Source organism: Onychomys torridus, chromosome 10 (genome assembly GCF_903995425.1).
Source record: "Onychomys torridus chromosome 10, mOncTor1.1, whole genome shotgun sequence".
Classification (NCBI taxonomy): Eukaryota; Metazoa; Chordata; class Mammalia; order Rodentia; family Cricetidae; genus Onychomys; species Onychomys torridus.
Genome location: NC_050452.1, coordinates 42,354,647 through 42,381,515, shown reverse-complemented (window position 1 = coordinate 42,381,515; position 26,869 = coordinate 42,354,647). Strand labels below are relative to the sequence as shown.

At 45.0% G+C, this 26,869-nt stretch overlaps 1 protein-coding gene across 1 annotated transcript; it reads left to right on the top strand.

Moving 5' to 3' along the window:
* The first annotated feature begins 15,858 nt into the window (after nt 1-15,858).
* On the top strand, nt 15,859-20,548 carry Shisa3 (shisa family member 3). Its single transcript, XM_036201276.1, has 2 exons — nt 15,859-16,746; nt 19,149-20,548. Exons 1-2 carry the CDS (start codon nt 16,470-16,472, stop codon nt 19,586-19,588), a joined length of 717 nt encoding a protein of 238 aa, XP_036057169.1. The 5' UTR covers nt 15,859-16,469; the 3' UTR covers nt 19,589-20,548.
* Nucleotides 20,549-26,869: the final 6,321 nt, after the last annotated feature.

Below are 26,869 nucleotides of genomic sequence, written 5' to 3'. Positions count from 1 at the left end.
CCAAAGCGCCTGGGTTATGAGACCCCCGCCCCACAACACAGACGGGCAGTTCCTTACAGACATAAAGAATGGAGTCCCGTCTCTCCAGCTGTGGGTGACTGGTGTGGGTCCTATCCTTATTCTTAAATAACATAGCTTTACAGGTTCCATCACTTTACATTGCTGGTTCCTTTTCTCAACGTTCTAGAGGCTTCTCTCCACTCTCCATGGATTCCTATGTTACCAAGTGTCTTAGTTAGGGTGTCTATTGCTGTGAAGAGACACCATGACCACAGCAACTCTTATAAGGGAAAATATTTAATTGGGGTGGCTCGCTTACAGTTTCAGAGGTTTAGTCCATTATCATCATGGCAAGGAGCATGGAGGTGTGTAGGAAGAGATGGTGCTGGAGAGGTAGCTGAGAGTCCTGCATCTTGCAGGCAACAGGAAGTCGACTAACACGCTCAGAGGTATCCTGAGCATAGGAAACCTCAAAGCCTACCCCCACAGTGGCACACTTCCTCTAAGAAGGCCATAGGCACTGCAACAAGGCCACACCCCTCAATAGTACCACTCCCTATGAGATTATGGGGCCAATTACATTCAAACTACCACAATGGGGAACTGTTTTCATAGGCGATCTGCTGCTCAAGATGGAAGACCTTGCAGTTTCGGTACATTATACAGGACATAGACTTAGACTTTCTTTCTCTTGAAATGGCCATTTAGTCTTTCTTTCTCTGACACAGTGCTCTCTGTTATCACTACATTAAGGGATACAATGACCTTTTAAAAATGTCAACCTCATCATGGAATTTCTCCGACGAACATCATCCCATGGCTTCCCATGACTTTCTGGATGATATGAGAGCCTTAGCAGGGTGCACTGGTCTCTGTGTTGCCCCAGCACTTCAGACCTCATGGCCTTTACAGGAGGTTCACCCTCCTCTTCAAGGAAAAGGGCAAAGATCTCTTTGACTGAGAGTGTTTTTACCCTATTGTGATGACTCTGGCGGTCAGTTTCTCAAACCCCAACATTTAGAGAGATTTGAATATTACACAAGTGAGAAGGCAATGAGAGATCCCTGAAGTTGATTTAAATACGCCACATAGCTAATCTGATTCTGAGAAGGTCATTTTTAATTGCAGGAATAACTAGCAAAGGATGAAAATTTAATTAAGTTGTGATTCTTGAAATCTGAGCTTTCTAATTAAAAAGTGAAACTACGTAATGCTACTTGCCTAATCACCCAAACACTTAGAGTGTATGCCAGGCTGGGGCAACGGTCAGGCTGCAAGTGGCTGCTGAGATGCCTAATCCTCTAGTTTACTCCAAATCTGTCAAAAGACTAACAAACTCTGGGGAGACCCAGGCTGGCTGAGGAGAAACTAATTATCACATTAAATTGGAAACTATTGAGGGTCAATTGGATAACACACACACACACACACACACACACACACACACACACACACACACAAACACATGAAAACAACATCATTTGCTGAAAAAAAATCTGTGGATTTGAACTTTATATTTCATGAATGAAATAGTCACATGGTGAGAAAGTTGCCTGTGGCTCTCACTGTGTAGCGGTTTTTATCATGAAGAGACAGTAGCTTTATGGATGGATTTAGATTCCGAAGTCTGTGGGAGAGCATGATTGAGGAGTTTGTAGTTGTGGCTGTCAGGTGTTGGGGTGCATTCACTTAGATTCCAAGTCTTCCGACGGTGACACAGTAGTCACTAAACAAGGCAACACCAGGTCAGCATACCCAGCAGCATCTAGCATAGAGGAATATCTTAAAATAATTTGAGAGACTTTTCTCACCAAATAAAATAATGGTGATTAACTATCATCTTGTGAACTATATATTCAGGAACATCTTTAAATATTTATTTTTAAATTTATTTGTGTGTGTATGTGTGTGTATGTGTGTGTGTGTGTGTGTGTGTCTGTGTGTGTGTGTGTGTGTGTGTGTGTGTGTAAGCCCATGTGTGTCATGGTGTATGTGCACAGGTCAGAGGAAAGTGTGTGGGAGTTGGTTCTTCCCTTCTACCATGTGGGGCCCCAGGATCAAACTCAAACTGCCAGGATTTCTGGCAAGGGCCTTCACCTGCTGAGCCACTTCACCTGCAAAGGGACGTCTTATTTTATTACTTAATTGCTGGCTAGTTTTGTGTCAACTTAACATCCAAACTAGAGCTATCCAAAAAGGAGGGAGCCCCAACTGAGAAAATGTCTTCATAAGATCTGGCTGTAAGGCATTTTTTAAATTGGCGGTTGATGGGGGAGACCCCAGCCCATTGTGAGTGTTTCTATCCCTGGGCTCATGGTCCTGGGTTCTATAGGGAAGCAGGCTGAGCAAGTCAGGGGAAGCAGGCCAGTAAGCAGCACTCCTCCATGGCCTCTGCACCTGCTCCTGCCTCCAGATTCCTGCCCTGTTTGAGTTTCCATCCTGATTTCCTTTGATGATGAACAGTGCTGTGGAAGTGTAAGCCCAATAAACCCTTTCCTCCCCAACTTGATTTTTGGTATGGTGTTTAGTTGAAGCAATAGAAACCCTAACTAAGACACTAAATAAAACTTTGAATTAGACAGGGTATTGCCATGCAGCCAAAGCAGGCTTTGAACTTGAGATCTTCATAGCTGTGCTTCCCACGTGCTGGAATCACAGCCATGTGCCACCAGACCCAACTATATTTTCTCTTAAAAGCCCGTGAAAAGAAATGGACTGGGTATGAGTAAAAATGTAATCACCAAATCGCTGTTAGTGAATCAAAACCCCCAATGTTCACTAATTACAGCCATTTTATATGAAGTTCTTCTAAAAAGAGCATTGCTTGTGTGAGTGGCTTATTTTTCTTTCTTGTAATGAAATCTCTGAGGTCTAGCTATACCATCAAGAAGTTAGAACATTTTCATTCAATTAACTTAAATTATGTAATGTGAAAATGAGTGATGGTTGGGAGTCTGATGGCTGGTATAACTCTGGTGAGAAATTATATTTCACACATTGGCTTATTTTGTTAGAATTTTCCTGGTGCCATAAAAATAGTGTTATACAGAAATTAGTTCTATCTAACCCCACACATACTGCCAGAAATGATTCTTGCAAATCCCACACTCTGAGTGATGGTGACAAGTCCCCCAGAAGGAAATTTTACTAGCAAAGCTGGGCTATCTCAGACCTACACACACACACACACACACACACACACACACACACACGCACACGCACACGCACACGCACACGCGCACACACACACACGCGCACACACACACACACACACACAGACAGAGACAGAGACAGAGACAGAGTTGCTTGGCATAGCTGCAGATTTCAGATAGCAGATTTAAAATAGGCAACAGTGAATGTTGTTTCAACTGTTTGGGTTGGAACATTTTCCAATTGCATCATAATCATTTTTTCCCCCAAAAGCAGATTATATGCATGCATCATCACCAAGCTTTTATGAATGACTCATAATGCATACCTTTGTGGCCTGGCTGCTGAAGACTCAGATGTAGACTTCAGTGTTTGAGGCACCCCCTCCATGTTACATGGGTTCACATGTTCTCTTGGGGAATCACTGAAGAAGATGATACTATAGTTATATAATAATTCCAAAGTTTTGCTACGTCGACTGTGCTACTACTATAGATCCACCCCTTATCAGCTTATGGGGGCAATTACACTCTCTCTTCTCCTCTTGTCAGTTTGGTAAGATCCTCTCCTCTGTCCAGAGGCTCTCCATACCCTGTCTCCTGGCACTTAGCACTCAACAAGAAAAGGAGGCCAGAGGACTTGCTAGGGAAGAGCAGAGAGCTGCCATTCTTCTCTGCTGTTGTTTCTGTGTGTCACCAGAACGTGCTTTGCAAATCATGAAGGATGTTGTTCAGAATGCCCAGGTCACACGCTCAGTGTTGTTCAGACTGTGTGACAACCATTTCTCCTCCAAATGCTATCGAGCAATGGTGCTGTATGAGAGGCAGGATATTAACGACAGCCTGGCTCGCTGCTGTTGCTCCCTTGACTTACATCACCAGTGGGCAGAGAGGAGAGGGTCTAAATATTGAAAAGCAATGCAGGGGCTGCTGAGATGGCTCAGATGGTACCTGCCTGATGACCTGAATTCAATGCCTGGAGCCCACATGACGGGAGGAGAGAACCAACTTGGAATATTGTCTCTGACCTCCATGTGCGCACTGTGACACACGAGCACATGTGAGCATGCACATACACAATAGAATAAATAAGTGCAAAAATAAATAAATAAAAAGAGATTTGCTAAGTCCACAAGGCCTGTCTTGTGTCTCTCACACGTTGAGAATGGATTTTGCATTTTTAAGTGTGTGAAAAAAAAAGTAATGTTTTGTGACAAGTGAAAGTTACATGGCATTCAACTCTGGGCACCCATGAATAAAGTTTTATTGGAAAGCAGCCATGTCCACTCACTTCTGTATCTGCAGCTGCTCCCATGTTACATCAGAGCAATGAGGTTGGGACAGAGACCATATGGCCCTCAGAGCCTGGAATTGTTCCCATCTGATTTTGGTACAGAAAAATCTTTGTTGGCTACTGGTTTAGGAGAATAATTTTTTGAAAATTTTGACTGGAAATTAATTATTAGGACTTATAAATACCGCCTTTCCATTCTTATAAAGACTCAACCAGTCTTAAAAACAATGATAAGGAGTTTATCCTAAAATTTCATTATGGAAATACCAAACAAGTATGTACATATGAGAGTTTATGTATGAAGGTACTGAACATTTTAAATACATTCTGCATTTCAAGTTCACCACCAAGTGCAATGATAAATTATGAAAATAACTTATTCATTTAAAGCAGTGGTTCTCAACCCTTCTACTACGACCCTTTAATACAGTCCCTCATGTTGTGGTGACCCCCAACCATAAAATTATTTTTGTTGCTACTTCATAACTGTAATTTTGCCACTGTTATGAATCGTACTGTAAATATCTGTGTTTTCTCAGGTGACCCCTGTGAAGGGGTCATTTGACACCCCCCAAGGGGTTGCAACCCACAGGTTGAGAACTGCTGATTTAGAGGATAATATTTGTCAAATGATGACTATAATGTGCTCTAATACATTTTAACAATGTATTTCAATTTTATGTATGACTTGCGTGTATGCTGTGCATGTGTACACAGACAGGTGTGTACCTGTATGTATGGGAAAGTCCAGGCACACGCAAGCCATGGTGGGAATGTGGAGTTCGGGGATGTGGGGTTCAGAGAACAGCCTTGAGTACTGCTACTTACTTCCTACATTGTTCTACATCTTGATCCACAGGCAACAGGAAGTGAACTGAGACACTGGGTGTGGCCTTGAGCATATATGAGACTTCAAAACTCACCCTTACTGTGACACACTTCCTCTAACAAGGCCATACCTACTCCAACAGGGCCACACCTCCTAATACATCCACTCGTTATCAGCTTATGGGGGCCATTACACTCAAACTACCATACTCCTTAACTCTATATATCAGTTTTTGTCACCTTATCCAAGTCAACCATTTATTGACAACATTTATTTCAAAGTGTTCAGAATTTATTAAGACAGGGAAGAAAGGATCAATATCACTCACATTTTGACTAACACATTTTTTAATAAAGCCCATTGTATCAGTCTATATTCTGTTATGATGATAAAACCTCTGAGGCTGGATAACCTATAAAGAAATGAGATTCATTTTTGGCTCCTAGTTCTGGTCAGAGGTCAAGATCTTATGTCTATTAGTGACTCTTTTCATTTCTTTGTTTTGTTTTTTTGAGACAGGGTTTCTCTGTGTAGTTTTGGTGCCTGTCCTGGATCTCGCTCTGTAGCCCAGGCTGGCCTCGAACTCACAGAGATCTTCCTGCCTCTGCCCCGCGAGTGCTGGGATTAAAGGTGTGCACCACCACTGCCTGGCTCTTTGCTTTTCTTGCCCCTTGATGACACAGGAGAATCACAAGGCAAGAGACAAAGAACACAATGTATACAAACTTGTGTGTGTGTGTGTGTGTGCGCGCGCGCGCGCGCGCGTTCTGGCTTTTCTCCCTATTCTTATAAAGCTACTGGTGGCTCATCCCACCGCCGTTGATCTTGACTCCCCCTTCTCACCTTCTCAATGGCTCCACCTCTAAACTTCACCATCAGGTCAACTTTCCCCACTTAGTGCCGCACATGATGATTCAATTTCAATACATGACACACTAAACTACACCCGGGCTACAATGCAGAAATCATAGTATAGAAAATCTTGAGGACTTAAAAAAAATCCTGCATTTTCTCCTTTGCATAAGAGCTGTGCATATGTGACTTTGGATTTACAGTAAGTCCTAGGTAGAGCAGGTACATCGTGAAGGGGATGTCCTTGATCCTGATGAAAAAGGATTTGGGTAACTGAGGGACACATGTTTGAGAATCAGTGGCAAGAAAGGTATGTTCAGGTCATTCTTTTCTGAGCCCAAGTGATGTGGGATGTATCATAAAATTCAGGGTGAAGTAAAAAATTGAGACAGCCCTAAGGTTTGGGCCCAGTGTTGAGGTCCCATGATGGTGAGAGGCTGGCAGGCAAAAATATAGAGTTAGCATTTTGGATGCTCTCTAAGGTCACATCAAAGAGGCAGGGAGCTTTAGGAGTCCCTTACACTGTATGAACAATGAGGACAGCTGGTAGTCCTGGCTGCAGAGTTGCCATAGTGATGGTGACTTACCTTTCACCAGTAAACAGGAAGTGACTGCTTCTTGTAAGCTTGAGGCAGTGGTGTAGACAGGTTGGAGATGTCCACAGCTCTGTAGCCAGAAGTTTCTCCAGTCCTGCCCAGCCTGCGGTGGTGGTGGGGATGAATCTCTCCCACCTGTGTCTAGCAACCGCTTGGTCCCAAGTAAACACACAGAGGCTTATATTACTTAGAAACTGTATGGCCTATAGGTCAGGCTTCTTGCTAGCTAGTTCTTTCAACTTAACTCAACCCATTTTCATTAATCTATGTGTTGCCATGTGGCTGTGGGGTTACCTGTCTGTTGGCATGTGGCTCCTTGGGCTGTGGGCTGGCATCTCCCCCGACTCCACCCTTCTTCATCTTGTCTTTAGTTTGAATGGACCGCCCAACCTATCCTGCCCTGCCATAGGCCAATGCAGATTTATTTATCAACCAATCAGAGCAACACATCTTCACAGTGTACAGAATGACATTGCACAGCACAGCTCCTGTGACAGGTGGAACCAACTCAGATAAAGGTTCATGAGCCATTTTTACATTTGGAGATAAAGCCAGTCACAGGCTTCTTCAGAAACTGGCTTTCCCCCAGAAACCAAGTGAGACCTATGATAGACAACAGGCCACTCTCGGGATCTGAAGAGAAAATGTATTTCAGGTTCTCCTACCAAGGCTGAGCTAAACTACATTCTGCCAACTAGGCCAGATGACCAGGAACCCAGACATTTTGCCAGAGGTGAGCATGGCGTCAGCAGAACAAATAGTTCCAAGGTAGCAGTCTTCTGTGAGGAGCATCTTATATACCTTTAATCAGCTACTTTAATTTCCAGTGAGAACCAAACCCTCCTCATTAACACAGGAATGCTAACAGAGGGCAGGTAACAGTTCTGGAAACTGATTCTGATGGGAAGACCTAAGTGTCAATTTTTGACTCCTTCATTCAATGTTGTGATGCAGTTTTGTTTGAATCAGTGACAGAAACATTTTGATCACCTCCATGTCTAAAAAAAGGTATTTTTTTTATCACTCCTGAGACCATACATGGTTATATATGTGCCTGATATAAAAGTACATACCACCTAATCATTTTTCTGTCCTTTTACAAACACTTTTCATGTCCCAGTAAATTGACTTTTATGACTTGCAGAGTGTTTTGTGACCCACACCATGAAGACAACGGTAAGCAACACCTTTGTCCCTTGGTGTCCTAGCTCCACATGCTGTCCTTCCCTGTCACACTCTCTTTCTACCTCACTGGTTCTGAACTGCAAGAGTGGTCGCGTATGAATACTATCTCTTGGTATTTGTTGTGGTTGTCAAAGTGTTTGCACATGTATGTGACCAAAACAAAACCCTGAGCCCGATGGTGGTGCACACTTTTGATCTTAGCACTCAGGAGGCAGAGGCAGGAGAATCTCTGAGTTCTAGACCAGCCTGAGGGCTACACAGAAAAACCTTGCCTCAAAAAAGCAAAAGCAAAAACAAAACAAAACAAAACAAAACCAGAAGGGTTATTCTGACCCATAAGTGTCTACGCCATGCCCAGCTGCAAGGCCCTACTTGGCTATTTAAAGTTTCGTGGCGATGGTGGTGCATGCCTTTAATCCCAGCACCTGGGAGGTAGAGGCAGGTAGATCTTTGTGAGTTCGAGGCCAGCCTGGTCTACAGAATGAGTTCAGGACAGCCAGAACTATGTAGAGAAACCCTGCCTTGAAAAATCAAAACAACAACAAAACCAAACCAAACAAATAAAAACAAACCAAAAACAACCAACTAAACAAACAAAAAAGCCCAACCCCAACTGGCTTAAGCCAAAAGTAAAAGTATTGTCTCATGTATTGGGGACAGCATGGTCATGCTCCCTATGAGCACAGATGGGGACAGTAGTGCTGACTCTCTCCACTCTGGGCCTACCCTACACTTGGTCGAACTACCTTATTCTTGTTAGGATGATGTTTTGGACAGCCCTCAGCAAACCTCCCCACGCTTCAAAGGTCGAAGACCCGATTCCATTGTTGTTCCTATCTTAAGTCTCATGACGGCATCCTGAGCCACCATGCCTGAGTCCTGTGTTCAGCCTTGCCTGATCTGTGCACACATTCCAGGCAGGTAAGGGATTCTGATTACTTTAGTGTGATCTCAGGCCTTTGGCCAGTGAGGGACTGTAACTGATAGTCCCTACACAGGGAATGGAGAAGGAGGTTGCTGTTATAACAGGGGACACATTTGTTTGGAACAGAAGTAAAAGCCACAGCGACAGATGATAGACTGGAGGTATAGAGGAGAGGCCATATGTGTATATAAACAATTTACTATTAACAAATGACGTTTAATGACAGACACTTTACAAATGTCTTAGAAATGTAAGTGGAGGCACATGGCATGTGAAAGATTACTGAATTGCTAGGTTTCCCGAACTGGAACGGCAGTGCAGAAAACTCCAACTGTTGTAGCTACTTTAATCCCAAATGAAGTAGAGAAGCCACGTCAGCTGCTATGCATGATGTCTCTTTTGTCTTCAGTTATACACTGAAGTCCAAGTACCTTGAAGAAGTGTAAGAGTGCTTAGAAGATATACAGTTGAATGAAGTAGAAAGCAGAGCGTAAAAAACAGAGGGAATCCACGGAACAGGGCTGAGTGCCAGCCGTGAACTGCCAGGGTCGTTGAACAGAGCATAATGGACCCGTTTGCTGTCAGAGGAGGCGATGCTGGGCTCCCTTTCCTTATTACATACCTTGATTGTGTCTGCGTACCCAAGACATTTGGCTAAGTCCTTCAAATAACTCACAGGAGGTGTGTGCAAGCCAGGGTCAAGTTGTACATTCTGTACCCCTGAGCCAGAGGAAACAGTTGACCTACCAGGGTGGAAATCAGGACCTTTGCCTCCTTGGCCCCTTATGTTGCCCTAGAGCTGAACAAACACAGACTATTGGAGAAGAAAACATTTTTTTTTTTGGAGCACTCTTGTTAACAATTACGTGGCAGCTTCTAGATTCTAGAGCCTAGAATTCTACACAATTTGTCAACTTAAAGGTGACTTAAACGTTCTTTGGAGGATGGTAAAGTTGAAGTGGGGGGCTAAGAAGTCAGAACTGAGAACCTGCTCTTTTCTTTCTCCTCCAGAGACCTTTTCCCTACCAAAGAGTGAGGGCCACTGAGGAGCAACTTAGGATTTTTCCAGGGTCAATTTCCTTTTCCTGCTGCTCTGAACTCTGTTGAAAGGCAGCCCCTCCTGGAGCCCCGGGAACAGGCTGACCTCTCTTCAATCTGCAAGCACTCAGAAGGATATGCCCCTTGCTGAGCAAGGGTGGCGCAGGGGGAGAATCCATCTACTGTCAAGGAAGTTTCAATTAAATATGGATGCCAATTAATTTAATTTATATTTCTTCATGAAAAATGTCATTTTATTATACATGCCCTGGAAGAATGCCAGGAGACGGAAGTTAATAAATTACATCTCTACTGACATAATATGGAATCACAGACTAATCAGATACTTATTAAGTGCCCACCTGTGTTTGTGACTCTACCCTGCAGAAATCTAACTAACACTGGTCTGTCCAGTGGGCCTGTCCCTACAAGGGTGACCATCTGGATGTCACCCTTACTCTTATCCACCTGTCTCCTAGCTTTGGGTATGTGTCTTGAGAGTAACTGGGAGTGTGAATAATCGGCAGCTCTTGCCAGGGGTTATGAATGGGTCCATCTAACAAAGAAGGGAATGACTGATAGGGAACTGTAAATAATCTGTTCAAACTAACCAGACAATAGGCCTATTCTGTTTCAGCAGGAAGCTTGCTATGGTGGTTCTGCTGTAGATTCAGGTCAGCTGAGGGTGGTCAATGGTGCCCACCAATTACAGAGGTCCAACCCCATGCCAGGCTACATGCTTTATTCTGGGTCTTTGCAGCAGTCCTCCAAGGGAGGCATTTTCTTTCATTGTTTTTTTCTTAAGAACTTTATATATGAGCATTACAATACGTCACATTACTCCACTCTTCTCCCTTCAACTCTTGCCATGCCTTCCCCATAAATTCACGATTTCTTTTTTATAAGTGTTATTGTTACATGTATACATAACCTACAGAATCCATTTCGCTTTGGTTGTGTGTGTGGCTCACGCTGACCACGTGGGATTAGGCAACCTAAGCGGGAGCTCATCTGTGGAGCAAACTGATTCTTCCTCTCTCGGTGGCCATTGACCACCTGTAGCTCTCCTAGGGGTGGGCCCATACCGGGATTTCCTCTGTCTACACTGGCGTGTCCACTGGTGCAGTCATCATGCTGGCCTTGTTCAGACGCCTGCATTGTTGAGAGTTCACCAGTTCGTTTTCCCTGTCATGTCTCGGGGACAGTACCTAACAGCAGATGTTCTGAACCCCTGGCTCTTACAATTCTGCCTCATCTTCTGCGATATTCTAAGTTAGGGGCTTTTTTTTTCTACTCTCCTCATTTTAGAGAATTGCCTTTGGAAGGTACAGGGAAATGAGCTGAAATATTCTTGCTCGGGGTCAGGAGAGACACAGGCAAACTCAGCCTTGCCAGATTCACAATCAGTGTATCTGTTCTGCGGGCCAGTTTTCTCTGTCTCCTAGTCCTATGGTCTTGGACAAGGGTAGTCACTGTCTCCACGGAGGATGAGCTGATGATTTCCCATTTCCAAAGGCGCTGTCACGAAAGGCAGTTCAGTTAAATCACGAAGCATTGCTTGTACTACCTTGGCTGTGGAAGCCCACCCTGTCCCCTCTGCTTTCTTTGTAGTCATGAAACCCTGCCACTCAGTTGCAACAGGTTCTCAAGCAGTCACATATGGGGTACAGCCAGTCATTCATACAGCACTTACTGGACAGCCCTCGATGTGCCAGCCACATCATGTAAGAAGTTACATTAATGACAAAGACAGATGCCCCAACACGGAATTCCAGGACAGAAGTAAGTGCAGTGTAATCACTAAGGGAAAACATCCACCTTGTCATTTATTCAGCCATCCATTTCCTCTCTGACTATTTATGGAACCTCTACCATACTAGGCAACAGACCAACTCTAACATTGGTGGAGGCAGGGCAAGAGTAGATAGACATCAATGCCACTGGCCTGAATCAGCTCCTCCCATCCTTTACTTCCTGTCCTTGAATCCATCTTACCCCATGAGGGCCGCTCCTGTGTGTGTTTGGACACTGTGGTCTGTGTGTACCAATTTTACCACTTTCACGGAAAGCCTCTTATAGCCAGGAAGTGGTTTCTCTGAGTGACAGTTGTAGTCAATGTCAGGCTGAGAAGTGCTGGGATCCAGGCCCAGAGAGTGGTCCAGAAAGGAGGTGGGATTTTTTTAAGTGAACATGTAACTTTGGTTCCTTCATGCTACCTGAGTTTGGGGAAGAGGACCGAGAACAGCAGGAGGGGTTTAGAAAATGATCCTGAATCCAGCAACTTTAGCACGACCACCTCATCCTCAAGAGCCTGAGGCTCTGACCTCTGTAGCTGCTCCCAACCCAGATCTGTGTTTTCACAAGATTCCCGGGGTGTTTCTGCACACTCTGCTACAAGGGTGCTGTGTCCAATTCCTTCTTTTTATAGTTCACAATACGGAGGCCCTCAGATGTTCTGGGCAGGGGGAAGAGGCTATTCAATCAATCACGAGGAATTGATTGTACAATACCTCCATAGGGACCAGTTTCTGGGCTCTGAGAGCAATACTTCCTATTTCTTGGGACCTTTCTATACTTTAGCGGTAAATACAAGATACTGCAACTCTCAAAAAAAAAAAAAATCTCTTTCAACTAACTCAAGTTTACAAGGGGCTGGGATAAGATTTATAGTGAGTGACCCAAGAAAGAATTTCATTAGGTCACCAGCAAAGGAGTTAAAGGAAAGTTAGTGATAACAAACCACTCTAGAAAAGGACTAAGAGGGTGGGTTAAGGAACCGTTTGTTGTTGTTTGGGTAAAGTCGTTTTATTCTTTAGTTGTTATTTTAGGGAACACCGATAACAAAGAAGGTTCTGTGTAATATGCATCCTGGGATTTTAACGGATTTAGAAAACTGGTCACAATGCTGAGCTCCAAGATTGCATAGACCTTCCGACCTCCACATCTATTATTTTGTTATTGTTTTTTACTTTGTTTCTGGGTCCAGTGCAAGTAAGCTCATGGGAACTTCCTTTGTCAAAGCCAACCCTCCCACCCTTGGTGTTTCTTCCTCTTTTTAGCATATTTTAGTTCTTAGGTTTTTTCTCCTCCTTCTCATCTCTCTCTCTCTCTCTCTCTCTCTCTCTGTCTCTCTCTCTCTCTCTCTGTCTCATCTATCTATCTATCTATCTATCTATCTATCTATCTATCTATCCAGTTACTAAGCATATAAGAATATGAGAGAGACAGAGACAGAGAGAGGCAAACAGAACAAGATTCAGTAAAGGAGACTACAGTACTGATTAATAATTCTGTAACAAATGGGGCTGGTAGTAGAACCCAATGGCAGAGGTCACACTCAACATCCTGAAGGCCCAGCATTCCATCAGTGGTGACGTCAGAGAAAGCTTATGATAAAATTGTGACTCTGTCATACAAAGTCCCTTTCCTCAGCTACAGTCCTCAGCCTGTTACCCTCTCCTCTTCTCTTCTTCCTCCTTTCTTCCCCCTCTCGTCCCCTCACCCCCTTCCTGGTGTTTATTAAAGAAAATCCCAGGCATCATATCATGTAACTCATTTCCTAGAGACCACAAGAGAGAATCGGCTGGGAAAGTGATTTCTTAAGATTGTGTTATTCACCAAAATAGGGACTTTTTGTTACTGACTGCGGGGTGGGGGGGGGTGAAGGGTGGTGGTGGCGGGGTGAAATGCAACATTCTAAAACTTCTACATGATACCATGGGTAGAAAGGTTTGAACATCTTTCTCCATGACACTCCCCCAAGGGCCTTGAGGAGGCCATTGCTAGGGACTTTTAAATCTTCCTTTACTATGGAAACAGTAACAGAATCCCTGGAAAGTTTGGATATTTGTAAACATAAAGAGAGGCACATACTGGCTTTAGAGCTCTGTGTTTTTGAAGTTAAAACCTATCAATGTGTGAAGTTTGAGGGAATCTTTTATGGCAAGCAACCCTCACACGCTTATCCCTGTCTTAGCCCCCTGGGCTGTTTGTGGTAACCTGAAAGCAGTTGGGATCCAGGAGTCATAGAGGAAAGCATGGCGCACATTGGTTTTAATGTTTGCACTTACCCGATTTATGGAGTATCAACTAATTTAGAAGTTTGGTTATTTTCCATTAGTAAACATCATCCAACTAAACTTAGGTAGAAAACTGTCTGAATAAGTCAAACAGACAAGGGCTCTAAATGAGGAAATTAATTATAGCTGGTGTCTCAGGGAAAAGCACCCCACTGTGGCACAGAGAACGTAATTAATGGGAGGGAAGTACCAACAAATCATTCCTTAAAATATTAACGCTATCAAAGAACAGCTGGATAAGGGGGAAACTTGACCCTTCGGGGGCTGTTGGAGGGGGCTGTTGCTGCTGTACAGTTTGACATAGTTGTGATGTAATGAAATTCTTCAAATCTTAACTTTAAAAAAAAGATATTAAGTAGTGTGGTTCTGGGAAAGTTATTAAGAGTTAGTGTGTCTTTGAGTCTGATCTTTTTATAATGGTTATTGTAGCTCACATTTGCTGTGGTTTCTAAATGACTTTCCCTTTGTTTTCCTGAAAACCAAACCAAACCACCCTGCCTCCAAAAAAATTAGATTCCCCCCCAACTTTAAAGCCCGGTGACAACATTTTTTTTTCTATATAAATAAAAATCCATCACCTATGAAATTTCTACCAAAATAATTTCCCCTTATGCTTCAATTAAGTTCTTAGTCAAGGAAAACGTACTCATTATTTGTTTGCCTAAACGTAATTTGGCTTTCTTTAACAGCTTGTTAACTTATCATTGTTCCCCGCCCCCCCCCCCCCCCCCCCCCCGCAAATATCTATCACAGAGCAATGAAGTTTTGCACAGTCCGTTAAGCACGTGGCATGTTGGATATTTACTTTTACAATTAAAAGATAATCTCAACTTTTGAGATTAGAAGCTAGGAGTAATTCTTTACCCGGAATGCGCTTTAATTTAGATACTTAAAAATAAACCGTTTTATTTCGCATTGAAGTTTTTCTAGGAGCCTCTGGGACCTTGGGCAAGCTGCGGATGTGATAAATACTTGTGACCGCACACTCGTGTTGGCGGTGCTCAGACACTTCCTTGCATTTGTTTCACGAGACTTGCTAACATCTAAATCGGTGGCGGTATTCAGAGTGTTTGACAAACCGTGTGGCTAAGACGAACGTCCTCACACGTAACCGAACCCATAAACCGGGAGAGGAAACACAGGTTGCAGTGAAAAAATAAAGCCCTGACGTTAGCCCGGGTTTCACATAACTGCGGCTTCACAAGGCTCTCTCCCTCCGCGGGAGGAACCGTGCCCCTGCAAACAGCCCACAAGGGACACATCATTTAAATAGATGTGTTTCTTTGCCCGAACAGAAGTTCAGATAGGCTCGATTATCATTAATTCTGCTCTTTTATTTCCTTTGCGGGCGCGAACACCGAAATCCTGGCCTTTGAAGTGCGGCTGGCGGAGCTGACCCGGGTCCTCCGCGGCGCCGGCTCAGCGGTGCGGGTGAGAGTGAACTTGTGGAAGCCGAGGGGTGGGGGGCGGGGAGCGAGGTGCAAATGTCGGTGACCCTAAAACCCTCCGCTTGTCCGGACCGAACGAATGCTCGGAATTCACAGTCCGGGTCTGCGCAGAAGCGGACAGGACACCTGAAGAACGCCAACCTCCGCGCTCGTTTTTCAAACCAAACCGTTGATTTAAACTGCAGCCGGCCAGCGTGTCCCCTCGCGAGCTGGCGTGCGTGGACGAAGGCGGGACCGGAGCCTTTACCGTAGTCCTTCGAGTTTTTCCTGGCTCTGTGACAGCTAGGTGGGGGCGGGGGACTGGTCCCCTCCGGGTCACCGTCAAGCCCCGGGGGGGGGAGCGCCGGGGGGGGGGGCGGCGGGGAGACGCGCGCGTGAACCTGCGGGCGGCGGGGACCGCACCGCGGTGCGTCCGCTGTCTGTGATTAGCTCGCGCGGCGACCCCGGAGGGCGGACTCTCCTCACCCGCGTGTCTCCTCCTCCCTCTGCCTTTTTAAGGGACGCCCTGCAGGCAGAGCTGTCAGCCACCCCGGGCCCTCTGCACTTGGCCGCGGCTCGGCTGTCTCCCGCCCGCGTGACCGGTCGTCCGGGGCCGGTGCTGAGTTAGCAGCCGGTCCCCGGGATCTGCACGTGGGGAGCCAAGCTGCGTTCCCGGCTCTGCGGGGTAGCCGGCGACAGCCCACGATCGGGACGCTGCCCGGCCTTGTGGTGGTGGGTAGTCCGGGGTCCGACGGCCCGCGAGGAAAGCGGGGGGTTGTGGGGGAAGAGGCTGCAGGGGCCCGGGAGCTCCTAGCGCGATGAGCGAGGCCAAGGGCCGCCGCTGCTTCACTCGCAGCTTCCGCGGTGGCCTCCCGCGCGCCCTGGTCCCCTCGCCCCCGAGCACCATGCTGTCCCCCTGCCAGCGGAGCCCGCGGCGCAGCCCACGCCTCCTGCCCAGCCGCTGCTAACCCACGAGAGCGTGTTCTCGACCGCGGGGTCAGCTAACCGCGCAGTGCCGGGGAAGGCGGAACGGTGGTCCCGGGAGCCCCGGCTCCGCCCTCCGACTCTCCAACGGCCACCGGGCGCGGGGCGGCGATGGGGGCGCTGCTGGCGCTCTGTTTCCTCGTGGGCTTGCTGCGCTGGGGCCCGGCGGGCGCGCAGCAGCCTGGGGAGTACTGCCACGGTTGGGTGGACGCGCAGGGCAACTATCACGAGGGGTTCCAGTGCCCCGAGGACTTCGACACGCAGGACGCCACCATCTGCTGCGGCTCGTGCGCGCTGCGCTACTGCTGCGCTGCAGCCGACGCCAGGTTGGAGCAGGGCGGCTGCACCAACGACCGCGGAGAGCTGGAGCATCCCGGCATCACTGCGCGTAAGTGGGGCTCCCCCTGGGCGGACCCGGCCGTGTTCGCCAGACACAGGCACGCTTTACTAGCTCCAGGAGCCAAGGGAACACCCCTGGGTCTGGAGATGGAGGGAAGGGTGGGTGACCGCATTTCAGATCAGGGGATCCTATTGCTTTGCAGTTTGGATCCCAGCTGCACGTGGTCTCCGGGGTTCGGCCCTAGGGAAGGAAAGTTTGCAAGGGATTGCGGGGTGGGGGTGGGGAGTGTCTGTAGGACTGGCGTGCACCTGGTGCTTCTAGGGAGGACAGCTGGAGCTAGGCTGGGTTTTCATGGGCTCTCTGGTCACTTTGGGAGCTCTGGAAGTGCCAGTGTCAGGAAACGCAGGGAACGCAATTGTGGTCAAGAGCCCAGATCCAGTCTACAAGGCATTTTTTGTTTTTATTTGTCCCCCCCGCCCCGCGCGCCCCGAATGGGAGCATTTTCTCTCTCTCCCAAACTTCCTTTATTTCTCTGCATCGTATTACCCTCTCTGGCCCACCCCCTATTGTCACGCTCTTCAGAAACACGCAAGTCTTCGAGGTGGGGATTTAAAATTCAGGGTCACAGGGCTTCCTCAGGCCCCCCTTTCTCACGTCGGAAAACACGGGTCAAATTTCCGCTCGCTTGCTCACTTAAGAGGTGAATAAATCACGACCCCAGCAGAGGAAATTTACACCTTGAAAAAAGTTTTCCACTTGAATTGGAACATTAGGGAAACCTTTTACAGCTCCAGGCGATGGTTTTACTGCCAGGAAACCCGAGAAGTGTGCGGACCCGAGAGCCCATGACTCCCCAGGACTGTGAGGCAGCGGCCTGGAGCCTGCACACTAAGAAAGTGGGAAAGAGGCTGGAGAGACCATCCGAGTCTCATCCTCCAAAGGATAACCCAGAGAGGAAAGGGGGTCAGCATCCCGGTATTCTCCTCTGGGATTGAATTTTGGTGGTTGGGGGAGGGTGTCAAGCATTTCCTGTCCTGAGGATCTGGGAAGTAGTTTCTAGACTTCTTAGCTGGAAACCGGGAACTCTGGGCTATCCTGGCCTGTTGGAAAACTAGACTTCTGGGCTGGTTCCCCACCCTGTACTAGGGACCGTGCTCTTCTAGCCAGGGTAAGCCAGCCTCCTCCAGGGAGCAGTGGGTGGGGTGGGAGGGGGTAGAGGGGCGCTTCAAAAAAGAAAGTAGAGGATTGGAGTACTCTCACCATTTAGTGAGTCTGAGATCAGGCCAAACCAGATGGATAGTGGCTTTATCTTCTGGGAGCAGTTTAACCTCTGGTGACTTAACTACGCTGGGCCACTTCTCAAATGAGTCAGTTTGTTGATGAAACCAGCATACAACACAACTGCTTGATGTGCAGGCCACTTTCGCCTGGCCTTATACACCTCTGGTACTCACATGGGGGACCTAAGGGATGCTGAAGAACTAATTTAGCAGGTCTCAGGCTGTTACCTGTCAGTCACTGAACGAGTCTCTGGAAAAGTAAAAAACTTTCTGATATGTATTCATGTCTGGATAAGAGAAGGTTTCTGTCTCTTGTGGCCTCTGTGGTAAAACCAATCACGTACAGAAAGCAGGCACAAGGGCCTTGGTCAGTTCAGGTGTTTTTGTTGTCTGCTGCCCAGAAACTGGGAGCTGCCTGTCAGTGTGATTCTTTTATACAGTGATGTCACCACTGGGACAGCTGCCCTGATGATACCTCTTGGGGGAAAAATGTCTTATAGACCTTCCTTTTAGAGATGGTAGCAAACTAGAGTTTGATATCCAAGGGATACCCTTAGAAAAAGTCTGGGTCGCCAATACCAAGAACTGCATCTGTAGGTAGGAATGTAGAGACAGGGGTAAGACATCTGGAGTCAGGACTGGTGATTTGTAACGGGGAGGGAGAGGCAGTCAACTGGGGCTCACTGTGGACTGTGAGATATATATATCAGAGTCTCATAACACCCCAGGCTTCATTCAGCAGGCCTGGTTCTCTTAGACTGGAAACATTTAGACAGGAGATGAATTGTCAGTCTAGGGGGTGGGTTAGGCTCTTAAGTGTCCCACCGTGATAAAACTCCTCCTAAAGCTGTAGATTTAAATGCACATCCAGGGTGACCCTCAAACCCACCTTCTCCCTTCAGTGCATGAATAGGACCACAGACAGTTCATATCTGACTTCCAGATGTTCAATAGGATGGTTAATTGCTAACAGAGGCTACAGCATCAGTTGGACATTCTGTCATCATAGTTTGCGATTTAGAGGTTGCCAGTCAAATATGCTCTGAAAAGCTAAGCAGTAACGATAGATAATGAGCTTTCTGCCTCCCACATCTGAGATGCTAAAGCAGGAACTAAGGTGTGAGTGACCTTTACCCAGCACCTGTGTGTGTGTCTGTGTTTGCCTTTTAGAGCCTGTCTACGTCCCCTTCCTGATCGTCGGCTCCATCTTCATCGCGTTCATCATCTTGGGCTCTTTAGTGGCTATCTACTGTTGCACCTGTTTGAGACCCAAGGAGCCCTCCCAGCAACCAATCCGCTTCTCGCTCCGCAGCTATCAGACCGAGACCTTACCCATGATCCTCACTTCCACCAGCCTCAGAGCGCCTTCCCGGCAGTCCAGCACAGCCACCAGCTCCAGCTCCACAGGAGGCTCTGTCCGAAGGTTCTCCTTTGCCAGAGCTGAGCCAGGCTGCGTGGTACCCTCGTCACCCCCACCTTACACCACTGGCCACGCCATCCACCTAACCCATCCATCTGGTTTCCTGGTATCACCCCAATATTTTGCCTACCCTCTCCAGCAGGAACCCCCATTACCCGGGAAGAGCTGTCCAGATTTCAGTTCCAGTTGACAGGTGGTGGCTGTGCATAGGCAGTCTGGTGAAATGGTAGCCAGGGGGAATGCTGCTACCCTGGTCAAGCCACACTCACTTTTTGAGGAAATTTGTGGTCACCCATCACGATCGTGGAAGAAAGGTCCAGAAAGATACAGCACTTTCTGGCCTTGAGGTCCTTGGCTACGGAGGTCTGACTTTGTAAACACGGTGAACATCACAACTTATTCACCTTTTGTTAAAATAATCGGCAGTTTGACATTCAGTTTGCAAGAGGAAGGAGAATATTTTACTGGACAATTGAGCTATCCTTTGTAGAAAAGTGCCCTGTGTTCCTTTTCCTGTGTTGGTTGAGTTATCATACAAACATATAAATAAATAAGGAAGGGCATACACTTAATTGTAATTATAAAGGTTCACTTAAAATGTAACTGTTAAGTAAACTTGAGGGGCCAGTGAACCACCTATTTATAATTTTGGGAGTGACCTAACCATAAGTAATATTAGTATGCTGAGAACATTTACTTCTTAAATTAATAACAAATTTTGTTTAAAATGTAAGGGTTTTCTTTTTCCAAAACACAAGGTTTCGGTAACCATATGGGAAGATTAAAGTTTTAAATATTACTCAGACACTCGATGCAGCACAGATTCTGTGTAAATCCACTTCCCCACCAACCTGAGGGAATATTTATTGCAGACTTTTTGTTCAGCAATATTAGCGTTTAAAAGGAAAGTTGGACAATTGGGTCTTAAAACATTTATTTGTAAAAAGAGATATATAAATGTGAAGATTTGTAATTTAATTTACTTACCACATTGACAATACTAATTATTTAGAGATCATGCTGTAACTTTTTGTGGAAGTCAATGGCCATCTATTAGTGGAACCATCCAGGGATCCACATCTTATGGGCCACTGTGTTTGATGTCTGGCGAACACACATACGGGCCACACTAGAAAAAATAAATGTCTCTGGTCTCTTGAACTCTAGTTGAGATTTTCAAACCAAGGTTCTTCATTTTCTACTCTTAGTGGCAATTCTTTGCTATCTAATAAGAGGAAATATCTTTATCCTATACTTCATCTTTAGAAATTAAGGGAAACATTGTCTTCATCAGGATCTAGGAAAGTGGCAGAGCTCAGATCTTATAGAGATCTTAGAAAACAGTGTCTGTGGCACACACACACACACGCACGCACGCACGCACGCACGCACGCACGCACACACACACACAAAAAAAACCATATACGTGTCATGTGGCCTATACAGTTTGAACGTCCAGATATTTTTCATAGGAATCCGAAGTTCTGGCTTTTTGTAATACATATAAGACGTGATGCTGTTCATCCTGCCCAACGTGGGGTCAGGCCAACAGTTCCCAGTCCCTTGCCTGGTCCTCCAGTGCCCCATCTCCTTCACTGTTACCTTCCCCTGATGGTGCAGGCTCAGAGTCCAGCTCATGGCAATTCATCCTGTCATCTATCAGTCACCTTTGGCTGCTCTGCCCAACAGAGGTAGAATTCTGCCCCACGAGGGTTAGTGAGCTTCCCTGGTATCCAGTTGAGGGTCAGAGGAAACCAATTCGAAGGCATGACTCCTTTGCCAGGAAGTTAGAGTGGTGCCAACTTCTAGTCCCTTTTTTTCTCCCACATGCAAATGTGGTCTTTCTCCCAAGGGTTCAAGATGACGAAAAACAACTGAAGGAATAGGTGAAGGTAAAGAACAAACCTTTGAGATTGAACAAAACCACGTCTGTACTGTCAGGCTGGCTGGAGTCACACTTGCTCTGTACCACTTCTTTAGTTAGCTTCTGCCAAGCTCCTAACACAGTGGCTGAACAGTTGTGTATTAACTTACTCCATACTCAAACAACTCCAACAAATAGGTATTATAATCACCATTTTACAGATTGGAAATGGAGGCAGAGAGGAGTGTAGTAATTTGGTCAACTCTCTAGAGCTAGTTATACTGGAGTTTGTGTGTAGAAACGGATTCAAATTCCAGGACAGCATCTGCTTTTATACATATATTAAAGATAGAGTGTCCCTAATTAATGAGGCTGGTCTAGAACTCATAATCCTGCCACCTCAGCTCTCCCCCAACTCATGTACTGGGGTTATGGGTATGTCACATATATACTGATATGAGTGTGATCCTATATACTGATTCTTGGCCCTGCTGAGTGCAGTGAACATGTTTTATTTTGTAATCTCTTTAATTGTCAAAAAATGAATTTCAAGGGGAATATAACTGTAATTAAAACAAACCTATTCAATTCTCTAATGAGAGGAAGGGAGGGAGACACAGAAGGAAGGAGAAGAGAGAGAGAGAGAGAGAGAGAGAGAGAGAGAGAGAGAGAGAGAGAAACTTATTAGACATTATCAAAGACTCAGATGCCAATCTGAGTCACAGTGAGGTGACTGAGCTAATTTCACCCTCCCATGCCCACTTTCAGTGTCTGCTAGAAGGTGGAAATGTCCCCTTCCATGTGGATCAGGATTCTAGTTCTTCAGTGGCTGTACTTCCTGTTTCCTGCTGCTTTGGAGAACAGAACACATTCATTAGGCACACTGATGCTGAAGGATTCATGGATTGCTCACATCCAGATTTCCCTGCTGCAGCGGGATTCTCCAATCAATCAACTGTCCATACAGTATTTAAAATTAGGATGATACTGTGTGTGTACCTCGTTGTAACATGGCATTCAGTGACATTGAATCAAATCATATGCTCATGTACTTGGTGACATAAAAACGCATCTTTGTCCAGATCTTCTCTTTGGAAGCTAAGCGGCTGCTAATATTATTGATGATCGTATCATAGTAAAGCCATCCCATCGTAATTTCTAGACATTTCTCATTCAACAAACCTTTGAATGACAGTCTTCACCTTTGGTCTGGCCCTGTGTGAGAGGTTGAAAACACCAAGGGGAATTAAATGCAATTCTGATCCCAGAAGCCACTACACTGCATTACTGGCTAAGACATGCAACTAATGCTTGAGATGAGACATTGCAGGTGCTTCCACAAAAGAAGTACTGCTGGGGCCAGGGGCGTGGCTCGGTGGACTGAGCTTGAAAGCCTGAATTTGTGTCCTTCACATCCACATAAACGCTGAACGAGCATGGCAGCCATCTTGTCTTTTCAGCTCCCCATGGAGGCCAAGACAGGATCCCTGGCAAGCTGGCTAGTTAGACTAAATCAGTTAGCTCTAGGTTCAGCTGAGAGGCCTGCCTCAATGAATATGAGAAGCAATCCAGGAAGACTCCTGATATCAGCCTTGGACTTCCATATGCACACTCCCACACAAATGTGACCCCCCTCCTCAAACACGTACACACATGTACAAACATCACACATACACATGTAAAAAGAAAACAAAACAGTATGGGCATTGCTATTGTGCTCTCCCTGGGAGCGCCGTCAGGTAGGGGAAGTTAAGTCCAGAAGTTAGTGCTTAGGGTCAGCGTAACTGTGGTCATGACCGGAATGCAGGGCGCATGGAAAGAGGCTATAGATTCATACCGAGGGCTTGTTGTAGGACACGAAAAATGTGTGCAGGGTTTGAGTGAGGAAGTCTAGCAGGGGGAGGTAGAGAAGAGTGATGGAATTAAGAGGCAAGAAGATCTGTGAAGGTAAAAGAACCAGGAACATCCAGGGATAGATCAGAACTCTTGAACACCAAGTGCAAGTGGTACTCTTGAAAGATTTTATAAGGGACTGTGAATTCCTCATGTTTTCATTTTTGGACAATTAGACCTGAAGGGTCAAGTCATTTGAAACCTCTGAAGACATGCTCACCATACCCCACCACCACAAAATACAATGATAAGTTGTCTGGTTTTAGATTTTGTCTTCGTGAAGAATTTGAGTCCTAGTGTCCTCCAATTATGATTATTGTGAAAACTAGAATTCTAGGAAACTAGAGTTTTGAAATAGTTGTTCCTACGATTGGACTTCTTAAGCAGTGTGTATTTCTCAAGAGTTTTCTACTATGATGTTGAGTTTTCAGGCAGTCTTGCATCTGAAGTTGGACTGTTATATGCTTGTCTCTCAGAGGGAGAAATCAGTGCAGGAAGAGGTTAAGTAGCATGTCCCAGGACAAGAGACAAGGATAGGGGAGTGAAGATACCTGTCCTAGGAAGCCAGCTTTACAATCCTATGATCTTTATGACAGTAGCCTAGAAGACCCAAGTTTCTTAGGAGAACAGCCCAACCTATTTCTCAGAAAATCCACTGGGGGAAAGTGACTAATTGCATAGTGTCATACATATCCTATAGCATCAGGGGTCTTCAAACATATGTGACATGCTACATTATAAGATCATAAAGCATGACAAGAAATATTAGATGATCAACATTTTCCCCTTGACATGTGAGAAACAGGAGACACCAGAATGTGATTTGGCATGGCTTTTGAGCCTTATGTCTGGTTAGTTCTCTGGTTTTTGCTTAAAAGAGTCTTTGGGCCATCTGTTTCCCTGCTTGTTTTCTCATTTTTAAAAGGGAGGTGTTCATAGCACCTCACTGCTTTGGATTTTCTGGGTAAGAAGAACCACTGTCTCAAATCACCTGCATTCTAGTGGGGAGGGAGCTGGGTGGTAATCTAATGGTATACACAGATAACAGGTGAAATACCCTAGAATAAAAGTGGAAGACCAATTGCTGTGGGACAGCAGGTGCCATTGACTGGGCAGAGAGAACAGAGAGCAATGTTTCCATAACTCATGGCCCCTTGACAAGCAGCCTGATTTTTGTCATTGCTTATTAAGGTGGGTTCTATGGTTGCTGTTAGTCAGGTTTCCAGTACTGTAACAAAAGAGTCGAGACTGAATTGTAGAATATAAAAAGGTTTATTTGGGCTCACAGGTTTGGAGGCTCCATTTGCTTTGGGCTCATGACGAGGAAGCACATCATTCCAGAAGCAATAAGCCAATGGGAAAAGCAGGATTGAGGAAGGGCCAGAGTCACCCAATCCCCCATAAGGACTTGTCTCCAAACATCTTCCGGTAGGCTCCATCTCCCACCATATGGATTATGCATTCATTTTATCATATGCTATAGAAAACACATCTAACAGAGTAAGTTTGCTTCAGAATTTATTATCCATTTCAAAGCCAACTTGTTATACGTTTAGTTGTCCAAATGGATAGGTTGTTTTCCTCTTATTTTTTTTTTTTCTTTTCTACCCACTTATTCTTTTTAGGTGTTAGGAGCTGAATGTCACACTATCAGGTTGATATGAACACACAGGAAATTTTTCTCTAAAATGAGATAAATAAAAGGCTTCCTGAACATCCATACAGTTACAATCAGGAATCTGATACATTAGATTGAGCTGGTATCAGTTTACTTTTTTAGTTCCATGTAAATTTAGGAAAAATAAGAATTTATAGACATGTTAAGTTATTAAGGGAGTGAAGTGTTAACATATATTTATGTACCTGGCTATTTAAAAATTGCAATTAGACATTCATTATTAATGTAATTATTCTGACAGAATGTTTCTTTCAGTTGCTACCCCGTTTGTACTTAGGGGTAATAAAGACCAAATGTTACAAAGTATTTCATATTTTCCAGCATTTTTTTATGAGCTTACTTGTGAAATTACCCAGGTTCGAAAGGCCTCTTTTCATTAAACTGAGGTGCCTATGTTACAGTGATGGTAGCTTTAGGTTAGAGATGGCGTAAACATGGGAAAACAGACTTTAAGTGGGGATGACGTATTGAATTTATGAGGTTATATTTCAGGTTCGCTGTTGCCTATGGTAACAGTAGAAGGTGTCTTAAGTCGATGCATCAGTATCAACACATGCTTTTTTTTTTTAAAGGGGAATGGCAGTTCAGTGTGCAAATTATAATAGGATTCAAAGGTAACACCTCCATTCACTGCTTTACTGGGGCTTTGCAGAAGACCTACCACCAGGTGCCTCAGGAAATCTGAGGGACAGGGGTTCCCAACAGCTAAACAGACCACAGTGTAATCAAATCAGATAGTTTCCAATGTGTCATGTCCAGTACCTCTGTATCAAGACATTCTATTCCAGCACTTACCAAACTGTGTCTTCCTTGGGTGTGCATCTACTAAATGATGCTTATTTCTGAGAAAATGATCCTTATTTCTGGTGTTCCCCTGCAGTTTTGGCCAATTTTATTATTTTGTGGTTACATCCTTCAAATATTATTGTCTAAACTTGTCTGCCTTTCTGTCTCTCTCTCCTCCTCTCTTAAAAGTGGGTTTAGAAAAACCTATGAAATTCATCCAACACAAAAGGACAGAGACCGGAGTGAACTACTGACTGGCAAGCTGATTTAAAATGCAGATACCGGGGAGATATTTCTAAACAATAAAGTCGAAATACAGTAACTTTCCCAAAAATACCTCTCTGTTAATTACACAAGCTACCCTCTTATCAAATTAGAGCTAATTTTACATTTCATTTAGCTGAATTAAATGAATTAAACATAGCTTTAAAAAAGGTCAAGAAACCATCAGGTGGATACACCGTCTCAGACTGTAGTCACCGTGGCTTTGAACTGCTTTATAAAGCAACATCATTTCTAAACGTAGTAATCAAAACTCCAGCCAGTTCCGATATGTATAATGGTAAAGTTTATTTTATTTTTTAATAACAATTAGAGGACAAATGTTTAAAATTTGCAGTTTAAAACATGCACATTCACAAAAGGCCAATGACACATAACAGTGCATAGAATGGATTTCACTCAACGGTAGTCACTATAAAACACAGTGCATTGAACATTAAGAGACACAAACCTGAGAGAACCACTATAAACACAGATTGGACACTCCCCACTCATGCAGTTTCGGCAGGAATGGCTTTTCCACAGAGCTGAACATCCATTTGATCTTCAATGCAAACTGCAGAGCCTTCCAAGGCTGCTCTCTTACTTCAATGTAATACACTTGAAAAAGTGAAAAACTTGAAGAGGCTAGCAACACATGGCGCTCACTTCATTTATGGCTTCTAGTCTATGACTGGGGATAAAGAAAAATATTCTGCTCACATCTTTGCCATAGCAAACTTACCCATGGAAAGTTGCTGTTAATCTAAATAAGCACATATGCAATCCACCTTTCTTCCTACTTAGGGAAGATATATTTGCTGGGAAGTTTCACGAACTTTCTAAAGAAAAGCTCTTGGAGGCAAGCTAAACAGAAGACTCAATTAAATAAAAAGATTCAGTTGAATTTGTTGAAGCTTGTATAAATAATCCATTTAGTTAAAAAAAAAAACAGGTGTGGAGGACCAATTAATTTGTCCATTGAATAT

Coding starts and splice junctions, on each gene's coding strand:
- Shisa3 (XM_036201276.1), top strand. CDS start 16,470: ATGGGGGCGCTGCTGGCGCTCTGTTTCCTCGTGGGCTTGCTGCGCTGG. Junction 16,747..19,148: donor GCATCCCGGCATCACTGCGC/GTAAGTGGGGCT, acceptor TTTGCCTTTTAG/AGCCTGTCTACGTCCCCTTC.